At 35.1% G+C, this 12,214-nt stretch overlaps 3 protein-coding genes and 2 non-coding genes across 5 annotated transcripts; 2 read left to right on the plus strand and 3 right to left on the minus strand.

Annotated features, from left to right (window-relative positions):
* The first annotated feature begins 1,013 nt into the window (after nucleotides 1-1,013).
* Nucleotides 1,014-7,899, plus strand: F54D1.6 (uncharacterized protein). The gene is made up of 16 exons (NM_069718.5): nucleotides 1,014-1,310; nucleotides 1,359-1,493; nucleotides 1,548-1,925; nucleotides 2,505-2,597; nucleotides 2,809-2,992; nucleotides 3,052-3,536; nucleotides 3,582-3,820; nucleotides 3,872-4,255; nucleotides 4,507-4,976; nucleotides 5,025-5,231; nucleotides 5,282-5,638; nucleotides 5,686-5,869; nucleotides 5,917-6,002; nucleotides 6,054-6,260; nucleotides 6,391-6,904; nucleotides 7,465-7,899. Exons 1-16 carry the CDS (start codon nucleotides 1,020-1,022, stop codon nucleotides 7,520-7,522), a joined length of 4,272 nt encoding a protein of 1,423 aa, NP_502119.2. The 5' UTR covers nucleotides 1,014-1,019; the 3' UTR covers nucleotides 7,523-7,899.
* A 380-nt stretch (nucleotides 7,900-8,279) lies between these two features.
* mttu-1 (putative mitochondrial tRNA-specific 2-thiouridylase 1) lies at nucleotides 8,280-10,090 on the minus strand. Its single transcript, NM_069719.5, has 7 exons — nucleotides 9,986-10,090; nucleotides 9,528-9,670; nucleotides 9,300-9,484; nucleotides 9,081-9,253; nucleotides 8,797-9,030; nucleotides 8,533-8,751; nucleotides 8,280-8,426 (listed from the first exon to the last, which is right to left on the minus strand). Exons 1-7 carry the CDS (start codon nucleotides 10,082-10,084, stop codon nucleotides 8,352-8,354), a joined length of 1,128 nt encoding a protein of 375 aa, NP_502120.1. The 5' UTR covers nucleotides 10,085-10,090; the 3' UTR covers nucleotides 8,280-8,351.
* On the plus strand, nucleotides 8,698-8,804 carry B0035.20. Its single transcript, NR_101959.1, has 2 exons — nucleotides 8,698-8,736; nucleotides 8,787-8,804.
* A 64-nt stretch (nucleotides 10,091-10,154) lies between the features above and the next one.
* B0035.15 (uncharacterized protein) lies at nucleotides 10,155-11,455 on the minus strand. Its single transcript, NM_069720.6, has 7 exons — nucleotides 11,350-11,455; nucleotides 11,142-11,293; nucleotides 10,916-11,092; nucleotides 10,757-10,871; nucleotides 10,631-10,714; nucleotides 10,509-10,571; nucleotides 10,155-10,450 (listed from the first exon to the last, which is right to left on the minus strand). Exons 1-7 carry the CDS (start codon nucleotides 11,449-11,451, stop codon nucleotides 10,292-10,294), a joined length of 852 nt encoding a protein of 283 aa, NP_502121.1. The 5' UTR covers nucleotides 11,452-11,455; the 3' UTR covers nucleotides 10,155-10,291.
* A 406-nt stretch (nucleotides 11,456-11,861) lies between these two features.
* Nucleotides 11,862-12,005, minus strand: B0035.19. The gene has a single exon (NR_056631.1). It is a non-coding gene; the product is annotated as an Unclassified non-coding RNA B0035.19 (non-coding RNA).
* Between the last annotated feature and the right edge of the window lie 209 nt (nucleotides 12,006-12,214).

Consider the following 12,214-nt stretch of genomic DNA (forward strand, 5'->3'; position numbering starts at 1 on the left):
ACACATAGTTAGAGAAAGATAAAAAATACTAGCAAAAGTTTTTATCACGATAAGACCCATTCAAATAAATCCGTCCGTCTTTACAACAGAGCACTAGTCTCATGTGTTGTTGTTGTATATTCAATGAAAATATTTTAAAATTGCCAGAATTCTAATGGTTTTTTCTTGAGGTCCTAAACGTAGAAATGGAAAATCTCTTAAGCCTAAAACTGTTTCAAAAAGTAAAATAATAAATAATAATAATTATTATTATTATTCCGTAAATCAATTTTTGGTCACAAGCTTCCCAAGAAAAGGATACAATTTCACAAGGGGGAATGAGTTGTTCTTTTCATTCTCACTCTCCTCCGCTTCAATTTTTGTTTCCGTATCCGTCTCTTCCAATATTTGTCCTCTGTGGAAGAGGTCACCTATAGGCTCAAGGCAACACCGAATTTTTGGTGCCACAAGAGACATCACGTTTATTAGTTTGTCAACAATGTGATGTCTTGAGGTTTTTAAACATGAATGGTTTACTTTTGAATTTTTGGTTTCTGGAATTTTTGTTCCGAAAATTGTTCAAACTTTTAAGAAAGAGTGTTGGAAAATGCCTTAAAGTTATTTTTGATTTATTTTCAAACTTTATAAACTCCATGAGCCCATTATAACACAACATTTTAAGAATACTGCATTTTAACCTAATCTCAAAAAGCTCTGATATTCAGTTTTTGAAACCATGTTTCATTGACCTGTTACTTGTGCTCTTTACCTCAAGTTTCCTTGGCGTCCGCCAAAAAATTTACCAATATTTACCTTTGTTTCTTTTTTTCTCTCAGTCTTTTCACCTATCTCATCATTTTTTAGTTTACGACTTTTCAAATTTTCTTCGATGATTCTTTTTTTGGTGTTGATCAAACTGATTCATTTTCCGGTGAACATGATTTCTGTCATTCCTTCTCCAGTATTTCCACAAACCGTTTTTTTATTCATATTTCCTTTATTATTTTGCAACTTTCTTAATTTCATATTTTCAGGTCCTTATGACCTCATCAGTTCGGCTCGCCTTTTTGGCGACGCTGTTGCTTCTGCTACCGTTAGAAGCTCAAATTCAACAAGCAAACTCAGCAAACGTAAATCAAAATGTAGGCCAACAAGATACGGGAACTCTTTTCACAGGAACAGGCACAAATCTTTACTACGGAGTAAACCTTGTTCCATTTGGACCAGAAGTTGGAGATCAAGAAGTCAATCCTGGTCTTTTGACAGCTGGACAGACAATTGATTTGCATATGTATTTCCCATTTTATGGAGGATTGTACAATTACTCTACTGTAAGTTTTTTCTATAAAAAGTGCTTGTAAACTGTTTAAAAAATTTAGCTCTCCGTGAATGGATACATCGGCTTTGCCACTGTATTGGACCAAGGACCAACGTTAAATGTCGGACCAGATATGACTGATTGGCCAAGACACGAGGATCCAGCTATGATTGCTCCGTACCTTTGCAAGCAACAGGTAAATTATTTTCAGATATGAAAACATATGATTACAAAATGATAAATGTTTTAGATCCCACAAAACCTGAACCCTGGAATGCGTTCTGGAGTCTTTTACCGTTTGATGATGCGTCAATCTCTGTTTGGCCGTCAAACTGGAAGTAACATGAACATGGGACAAGCCACGTATCAATCATCTTTCTTCGGTCAATCCGCCTCAAAAGCTTGTCCAGGAACTCCAGATTCATATGTTAGATGTGATTCCCAAGCAGACTATTTCCTCGAAGAAATGCAAAGATGGTTGATCGAAGGAGTTGCTGGAGCAGCTGCATTCCGTGCCGATGCTGCGTTGGTTGTGACCTGGTATAATACAGCTTCTGCTATTTCTGGAAGATCTGATATTGATTCTGGACAATTGGCCACGTATCAAGCTATCTGGTTGACTGACAGAGTGGGTTTATTAAATTATAGTTATTAAAAAAATTATGTTCTCGTAAAGGAGGACTATTTAATAGTTTAGAATTTTTCTCGTGGTTGAGGATTTTAAGAAATATCCCTTAGAAATTTTGAGCAACCATACAATTATTGAAGATGTTTTCTGAGAAGCCTCGTTTTGGAATTCCGTTTTTATTGAGTCACCCAAAACAAAAACGTTTGAACCATGACACATTCCAAGCTGTTTCCAAGCTTTGTGAAAGTTCCCAAACATTAAATGTTCTTAAAATAATTTTTTCCAAACCCTAATGAATATTTTTTCTGAAATTGTTGTTGTCCGGAGTGGTCTTCATTTCGTTATCAGAGAATTCCATTCTTCTACCCAACTTCTGCATTCAACATACTTGCTCCTTTCCCTCTCGCTCCCATCAAAATGTTATCAATTTATCACTTATCTCCCATAAATACACACGTCTCATGACGCTTAACAGCCATATTAACACACATTTGAAAGGAAATAAAAGGGAAATGGCAAAAATAATAATGTTGATTAGAACATGAGGGATTATCACAGAAATTTCTTGTTTTTTTCCAGACCGCCCGTCTTTCCTATGTAATCCTCAACTACGATCGTCTTGGATTCGACGCCGCTGATTTCCGACAAAATTCGCGTTCGGGAAGATGTCAGGTGAGATATTTGTACTTTTATTCTTCTTGTTTCCGATTGGCATTATTTGCTTTTCGATGACTCATACAGAGCAGCGCTATGCAAATATTAAGAAACTCTTGTTTTCGTGTGTCTGGAAAAATGTGAGAGCTTTTTGGCGTGGTGGTCTTGAGGGAGTCTAAATTTTTATAGATTATTAATTTTGAGAAAAACATATGTTTAATATTTCCAGGCATTGTTCAATGGAGGAAACCATACCGGACTTGTGCCAGTTGATCCAACACAAGACTTCAAAAATACTCCAAAAGTTCTTGCTCAAAGATCAGGAGTTCCTCAAATGGTCAGAGGAAGATATATGTTTAGAGTTGATGATGTTGTTAGACCAGCCGGATGCAGTAACAAAACTGGAGGAACTTGTTAGTTTTTGATTTTTTTTTTCTGGAAAATAACATAAATGTTCTAAAAAAATGTTCAGATCCAATGTTGATCTACCCAAACATTGTGAACATGCTCGGAGAAATGACTGTAGATGTGAATGCAATCTGTCTTGACAAGTCTCAAACCTATATTCTTATGATCGAACAACGTCAAACTGCCACTTGTACAGTACTGACTTCTGCGATTGCTCGATGCAATCTACCAAAGATTTTCGATTGGGGAACTAAAACTGTATATTTCCAACCACAATCCGGAGGTGCAAATGATGAAAAAGCATTTGTTGGTTACATATATTTTGTCCCACCAACGTTGGATCCTATGAGGTTAGACATTGGAAATGTATACGATTGGTTCAAAAATCCTCTTCCCTACACAACAATGCCTTTGGTCTGGTATCCAAGAAACTTTACGAATCCGGAAATGACTCAGCATATGGATCAAGTTCGAATGAATGATGACACGCTTTACAGTACACAGCTTGGATTGTATGTTATTGCATACAGAGAATACAAGGATGACACTGTAAGTTTTATCTTGTACCGATTATTGCTCATTTAACAATTGTAGATCAAAAAATTCCGTCCGGAGCATCGTGTGATCTGTCGTCTGGCAACATACTCAAACAGAAATACTTATGAATATCGTTGGAAACCACAGGAAGAACGAATCAATTTGTATCAAGTTGAGCAATGGTACATGAATGATTGGGAACGTCAAAATGATTTGTATCACTATCGATTTGGATATTTGAAGTTGGCTCCTTTGAAGACTAATCAAGAACAGAATCCACAACAATTACTATCTGGGTGAGAGTTTCATAAATTAATTTTCAAATTTCAAACGACCGAAGGTTTTAGTCTGGTCTCTTCTCCGATTTCTCTTCACTTCCTGTGGACATCAAACAATCCTCAATTTGCTACAACAACTTATTCCCAACAGGATGAATCGGCTCGAACTGAATATGTGAAGAAGAAGTCATTGGAAATGTGTCATGATTGGTACGATGAGGATGGAGCTCAATGGAACTTTATCAGAGATACGGAAACTAACTCTTCCTGTCCATGCATTGAACGTCAAGCCATTGCTGATATTGGTAGATTTATGCCACATCCAAGATGTTCACAAGCTTTCCGTGATATCACTTGTACCACTTCAATTGGCTCTAGAAATTGTTACATGAGCTCGCAAAATGTTATGACTACTTATGCAGGAGATGGAAGACAATACAATGAAAATCTTGCGTAAGTTGAATGATATATGTATTAGTCGATAGAAATAATTTTTCGATCTTTCAAATTCAATCTAGGACTTTATGGCTTCCAATATATTTACGAATATTGCAAAAGATATTCTCAGAAAAAAAAATCATCCCAAAAATCATTGTGAAATTGCTCAAATTCGCAAGAGTAGCTAGACATTAGAATGTCTGATTTCATAGCCGCGAGTGGCAGACTTCATTATCAGACGCCTTGTATATTTATTTTTGTTACAGTCGCTTCCCAACTCACTATGGTCAAGTCTGCTGTTACGATGATCAAGGACATCTGATGCAAACATCTTATCAACCAGTTATTAAAGTAACACCTGAAGTTCCATACAACCCTGGTTTCCCAATGAGAGCCTACGAATTTGGAACAGCTCCTTACATGGGACAATATGAAGTACCGGGTCTATCAGCATTCCATAACGACTATATGCCATATTTCCTGTGCTGTAAATTTGCGGATTTTCGATGTCAAATGTTCTATTGGAGACGCCCATCTTCTGGATGTCAAGAGTATCAGCCACCTGCATATGGAGAAGTTATGGGTGCAGGAACATTCAATACGATTGATAATGATAAATTCATTTTCAACGAACCGGGAGTTTACAACGGATTGTATATTCCACATACTCTTTCTACTCCAGAGGTGAAAGTTCAGATTCGAATGGAGAGATATCCGAATAGAAGAGTCGATTTCAGTGAGTCTTGTTGTTTTTCAGAACACGGAGTTAGAAGTATTCTTACAGGTCTTCTCGGTAGATACATGGCACAGCAAGATCTTGTACAGCCAACCAATGCAACTGTTGTTACCGGAGTTGTTCTTGAAGCTACTGGAACTGATAGAGTACACGTTGTTGCAAGAAAGGATACAAGAAGATTCAGATACAGAACTTCTATTATTGTTGGAAATATTCTGCGATACTTCGATACAATGAGAATTCAAAGGTTTAAGGGTAAGTCTTATTCTAACTTCAAATTTAAAATATTTGGTTCTCATTTTCAGGAGTGATGATTTATGTGAACAACGTCGAACGCGGTCAGCCAGAAATCTACGTAGTTCTCGAAGAAGCTCAGATCGGAATACGTGTCCGTGAATCATATGCAATCGATATCGATCGTCTCTCTGAATATCAAGAATCTATGGGAATCCTCAACATTGCTGTCTCAGTGCCTCCACAATACGGGGTTCGTCCAGACGGAGACAAGACGAGAGAACAAGAAATCCGACAGAGATACAACTTGCCACGTGTCAGTGGAGTATTCCGACCATTCCCTGATCAATCATCTGGAAGTTATCTGAACACTCTCACATTGAATGATGTTAACTCGGAAACTTATAGACAACAGATCATCAATATGTGTAAGTATTATTGAGATCAGTTATTAGTAAAACTTTTAATGTTTCAGATAGAGTCCAAGGATCAGGAGAACCAGGATCAGATCAGAATATCAATAATCAAGGGAACAACTATGGTATGCCAACAGAAAATATGTTCACAACTTCGAGAGACGAAGATAAGAAGTTTGAAGTATTCCCTGAAGCTCAAATGAAAAGTGGACCCATTTTCAAGACTTCTCCTAAATATGAAACGTAAGTTGCGAATTTGTTCGCTGAGAATTAGAATCTTCAATTTTTAGTGGCGCCTACCGATTCTATCCGATGACTGGTCAAGTTCTGAATCAGAGACTTCAGACATGCAGAGATATGCAACAGAATACCAACAGTATGTAACAATAGTAAAGTTAACTTTTTTATTAAAGTCTGGAATTTTTAGTCAACATGCAGCCACTTCAATCCCAACTTACTGGTGAATACGGTCAAACTCAGTGTCCAGACAATCCATCCTCGATTATTCAAGATTGTGGAGACTCTGTACCATGTCTCTATGATTATTATAACTTCAATGCAAAACTTTTGGGATTGAATGTAAAGAATGAGTGGAACACGTTTACTTCTGATCGATTCGATGCTTCACGACAGTGTAAGTACATCTGAAAATCATTCGATTCAATGTTTTTTTTTTTGAAAAAAAAAACGAAGTAGAATAATAATTGATAAAATGAATTCTATTAATGCTTTCTTCAAAAAAAACTCGTTGTTTCTAATTTTAGACAATAGCTGTGGTGTGATCAATATCGAATATCCAGAATATTTGATGAAAACTTCATCAATGTCATCTGCTTACTTACAAGGAGATGTTGCCCGATTCGAGTGTTTCCAATCACATTGGATCTATGGAGTTCATGAATATAAATGCGGAATTGTTGTGGATCGAAATCAACGAAACATCATTGATCCACGCGATTATCGTTTTGAATGGAACAAAGGAGAACAGCCATGGTGTAGATCAAGAGAAAAACAGAATTTCTTGACTTGGCTTGCGATTATTGGTGGAATATTTGGAGTATTAGTATTTGTGATTCTCATTTTCTTGTGCTGTTGGATTGTGAAACAGAAGAAAAAGGGAGAAGCAGCAGAAAGAAGAGGATACGATATGGCAAGCAGAAGCTCAATGACTGGAAGTCGTGGCGGAAAGAAGTATCCAATTCACGAATCAGAGCCATTAAATGAGAAACGTTTTGATGCAGATACGTACAGAGATGATGATTTTTATCCTCCTGCAAGGTTTGTGGAACAATTTGTTGGTTTTTTAAATAATAAACGTCAGAGGTGAAGTTAAACTCTGAAATGGTAGTTACAGATCAGAAGCCTCAAAAATTGATTAATGTAAGTATGAATGGTGTTTCTAGTGCCAGAAAATTTAATCTAATACTAATTTTTTCTACCACTGAATTCACTCAAAAGATTTTAAATTAGTTCACGTACAATTCCCATGAATTATTGCTTAAGTTCGACCCAGAAATGTTAATTTGGAGCAGAAATGGCAAAATTCTGGCAAGACATGATTGCGCCCAAGTTTAACCCAAGTTTAATCAAACTTGTACCAAACGAAGAAAAGTCCTTTGAAAAGTTAATTTTTTGTCCAAACGTGAGAAAGAAAATAGCTCCGAATGCAGTGCACAAGATTGTGGAAATGCACAACTTCCATCATAGTTCCCTCTGATAACCGAAATTATCTTTAACACATTTTAGAATAGTGCCTGAAATTTTTCACAAATATTGATTCAATCTCTCCATAGTAAATTTTTTATAAAGAACATTTTATGAATTTGATTATTTTACAGAGAAGAACAATACGCTGCTCGAAATGAGGATCTACACGGACTCAAGACTTCTGTATAATCATTTTAAAAGTTATCTCATTTTGTAATTCCTTTGTGCACAACGATGGAACACATTTCCTTTTAATTACTTTTTTAAAGGAAATGCATTTAATTGTAAAAAAGTGCATTTGATATTTAACAAAAATGGTCTCATTCTCTCTTCAAATCCTTTCATTCTGCCAATTTTCGAATCGAAAACCTGCAAACATCCTCTATTTTTCTGTGATTTTTCTTTTGCCTGGAAAGGTGCGTATTTATTTTAAGTATATGTTTGAATTGTGAATATACCCCCATGACTGATGATGATTTTTTCTTTCCTGGTCCCACGTTCCTATTTTTAGGTTTCAAAGTTTTATGTGTTCGTTTTTTTTTTCGGAAAAAAAAGCTATAGACTCTAATAGTTGTGATGCATTTATGTAATTTGAATTTACAGATATTTCAAAATGCTCTCCCAACAATTTTGAGCATTACCGAACCTCAATGTTCTAGTCGATTGAAACTAATAATAAACTCAAAATTTTTTTAGCTTCACTATGATATTGAGACATTTGAGAAAATTTTTAACGCTTTCCACAGTCCCCATATTGATAATTTAATGTTTTCTATATATTTCTATGACGTAATTACCAAAATAATCATTATTTCTAATCGGACAGAAAAACTCTTTTGTTTGAAGTTTTGAGAACATTACTTTCATTCAAGTATGTATGTGCCTCCTGCTGTTAATCAGTGTCAGATGTTTAGTTCTTTTTTCAAAGTTAAAAAAGTCGAAAAGCTATTATTATAAGTTCATTTACTATTATATATCTTGCAAACGAAAACAAGAATCAAGAGTGAAATTAACAGGATTATAAAGTTTCTTGAATATTCATAATCTCTCCTCCACCAAGGCATTCGTTTTTGGTATTGTAGAAGACGCACATCTGAAAAAGACTATTCATATATATTTTAAAGATTAATTTTTAAGATCACTCTGAAAAAAGTTTCTGAACAATTTCTAATTTTTAAAATTATTTTAAATTATGTTACCTGCCCAGGTGCAGTTGCACGAAGAGCTAGTCGTGGTATCACTGATAGGAATTGTTCCTGTTTCTCAGCGACACATGGAATCGGAGGATGTGTTCTTTGAATTCGACATAGAAAGTTATTAGAAGATATTCGATTGAAAGGATCAAAAGTTCGGATCCATTTTGGATGGTTGATCAGAAATCTAGAAGCATAGAGATCTGGATGGTGAGATCCTTCACACTGAAATATTATTCTTAATTAATGAATTTTTATAGATGAACTTACTGCTATAATATCCCCCGTATCTGAATGAATATGGGATACGAAAAATCCCAAATGGCTTCGTGCTTCTAAATATTTCCCATTTATTCGTTTTCCAATTGTGAATTGATGGATTCCATGATGATTCCCAATCTCTGATCCGTTTTTCAATAAAATGCGTCCTGGCTTGGGTTCGATATATTCATCTAGAAAATCCGAAAATCGTTTTTTCTTTCCAATAAAACAAATTCCCATGCTCTAAAAATCTTGGTGATTAAAAGGAAAAGTACTGCCTGAAAAACTCGAACCTCGGGTTTTTTGGCAACTTCCTGAAATCCCTGTTCTTCTGCAATTCGCTTCACTTCTGATTTTTGTAGAGATCCTAATGGGAACATTGCTCTTTTCAACTGCTCCTGGTTTACTGTACACAAGAAAAATGTCTGATCTTTCAAAGGATCTTTTCCGGAAAACAGACGAATTTCTGAAAACCAAGAATTAAATTTCAAATTTTCATTGAATATGATCACCATCCGAATCTTTAGCATTTTGCTGAAAATCTCCAAAATTTGTAGTTGCATAGTGGCCAGTTGCAATGAAATCTGCATTGAACTTTTCCCGTGCTATTTTATGAAACACATCGAATTTGATCGATTGGTTACAGTCTATATCAGGTACTGTAGTTCGTCCATTTTTGTAATTTTCGAGAAACTTTCTGGAAATTCAGTTTTTTAGTGTGCACGTGTGGGCATTCTTACAGGAAAACATCATTCCAATACTCCTTAACAAAATTAACAGTATGAAATGGAATATTCAAACGATCGCAAACATTTCTGGCATCTGATTCATCTTTCGAACGTGGACAATGTGATGTCCCTTCTTCCTGAACATCCCAATTAATCTGAAAAGTATATTACACAGACCCTACGGCACCCGATCTCGACACGACAAATTTCTGTTAAATGTGGAGAGGTGTGCTCCTTTAAAGAGTACTGTAGTTTCAAAATTTTGTTGCTGCGGAACTTTTTCATGTTTTCTCGGATTGTTAAAATATGAGAGTTTTTATTGTTATATTGGAGTTTTTCAAAAAAAAAACAAAAAAAATACGAAGCAGAGGTTTACAAAAACATATGATTTCAAGTTACCGTACTCTTTAAAGGCACACATATTTTCGCGTTTAACAAAAAAATCAGTTTATTTGTGTTTTTAAATTTACCATATGTAATCCTATAACATCGAATCCTCGCTTTTTCAGCAAAAACGCCGAAACAGCACTATCCACACCGCCGGACATTCCAATCACAACTCGTGGCATTTTCATCTAAATTGCATTCCTCCAGTAAATTCCAAAAATGTTTTGTAAAAGAGAAATATGAAGAATAAAACATATCAAAAATGTTCATAGAATATAAACTTTAAAACTTGTAACTTCATAAGCAAAACAACTTAAAATCGACCCGTGGGTACACATAAAAACAACTAAATCTACCTAGAAACCAATAACTCATACAAATTATGATGACTATTTTTCCTTTTTCTCTTCTACAGCCTTCTTCATAGCTTCTTGTGCAGTTTTCTCAATTTCTCCTAATTGACCCAAACGTTTATTCAGTCGTTCATGTTCTTCTTGGCGTAGCTGGGCAATTGCTTCTCGGACCTTATCCTTTTCTTCGTCTTCGAGCTGAAAAAAATTGTAATAATTTTTAAGATGAAGAGGTTATTGGGAAAAGCGAACTAACTCGTTGATATTCGTCCAGGAATTTCGTATTGTTACTGATATGGCGAATCTTTTTTCCGACATCCTGAAAATTAGAAGCTTTTAATTTCTTTCAGTTTTCAAGATCAATTCGATTGTTCTTACCTTTGCCTCGTCTAAAATTCGTCTTTCATCTGAATTTCCTTGTACATGATCTTGAAGAGCTGCAAGGGCATGACGATTGACAACCTGAACTAATAAAATATTTTTCAAAAATTTAATTCGAACAACTTTTTGTTTATCCTTTCTCTCAAATGGTCGAAAATATTCATAAATGTCATCTAATGTTTCTGCATTTACACGAGAAGTAACAACATGATCAGCAACAAATTCAGCGGCTTGCTTTCTGAATGAATGTTTTAGACTAATCATTAAAAACATGAATTCTACTTTTGTGCTGGTGAACTTGAATCGGAAAGTAGCTCTTGGCGGAATCGAAGATATTCTAGCGCTTCTTTGAACATCAATTTATCTTTCGGAATTCTTTCAACGGGCGGCTCGTAGAACCCATATTCCCAGATGGGATCATTCCGATGGAGAAATTCCGATTCACGAGTGGGAAGATCTCTGAATTTTATTTTTATAAAAATCAAATGCAATTTGAAACTAAACTCACTTCGTAGATGTCCATCTTTCAACTGGATCAGTTGATTTGATGTACATTTTATTCATATTTTCCACCAAACTTTCATTTTTCATCGCTAATTCTTTTTTGATTTCTTCGCTAACTTCTCGTGATTTTTCAGTTGGATATTTTGGTGGGACGACCTGAAAATTTAGAAGTTATTAAGTTAATATTTTAAAAATTATTTTTGTACTCTTACTTTTGTTTCCCCTTTTTCAATTTTCGCTACTTCTTCTACAGACTTTTTGAGATAATTCGCATTCTTCACACCAGACCCAACCTTTTTCCAAAGTCGTTTCATCTGAAAATTGTAATGACAGCAGAGAGTTTCGTCCAGAAGTGAATAGGGAAATTAATAAAAAGGATCGCAAAAATTCGGGGTACGGTACTTCTTTAAAGGTACAGCACCCGAATTTATTTTTGGGTTTCGCAACGAGTTTCGTCATGCAACTTTTATCGATTTTTTTCGCAGAATTAGCGACACGTTTTCTTATTTCTAATCCAGAAATTTCTTATTTAATTTAACCAAAATTTTGCATCATGGAGGAAATATGTGTTTTTAATATAATGCTTCAAATTCTTTACTCAAAGTTCTTTGCGAAAAAATGATTATTAGTTTTAATCCGTTTCACTGACTGAAATTTATGAACCCAAAGTGTTTAACACCCGAAATTTATTAAATTTGAAATAAATATATTTTATAAATAGAAACAAAAATAAGCAATGACGCTCCACCGCAATAGCTGCCACCGATCAATAATTGAAAGTTAGTCACTCACTGCTTCTTGGGCTACGTTGGCTACTCGCCTGCTCGTTTCTCTGCGACACTTCACTTTTTATGCTCTCTCGCTTCTCGGACAAATATCTTTTTTCTGCAAGACTAGGAACAGACATTTCGATGGCTCATTATTGGTTCCAAAAGCTTTCTATTTTAAATTCAATTTAAACCAATGTTTTTAAATTTTAATTCTATCTAGTTCGAAGTTCTTGGTTTTCTTCTTATTTTTAAACGTTATCGTTATCATGAGATCTCTTTTCTGTTGTTCTCGTTAACTGAAACAGTC

This window comes from Caenorhabditis elegans, chromosome IV (genome assembly GCF_000002985.6).
Source record: "Caenorhabditis elegans chromosome IV".
NCBI classification, from domain to species: Eukaryota; Metazoa; Nematoda; class Chromadorea; order Rhabditida; family Rhabditidae; genus Caenorhabditis; species Caenorhabditis elegans.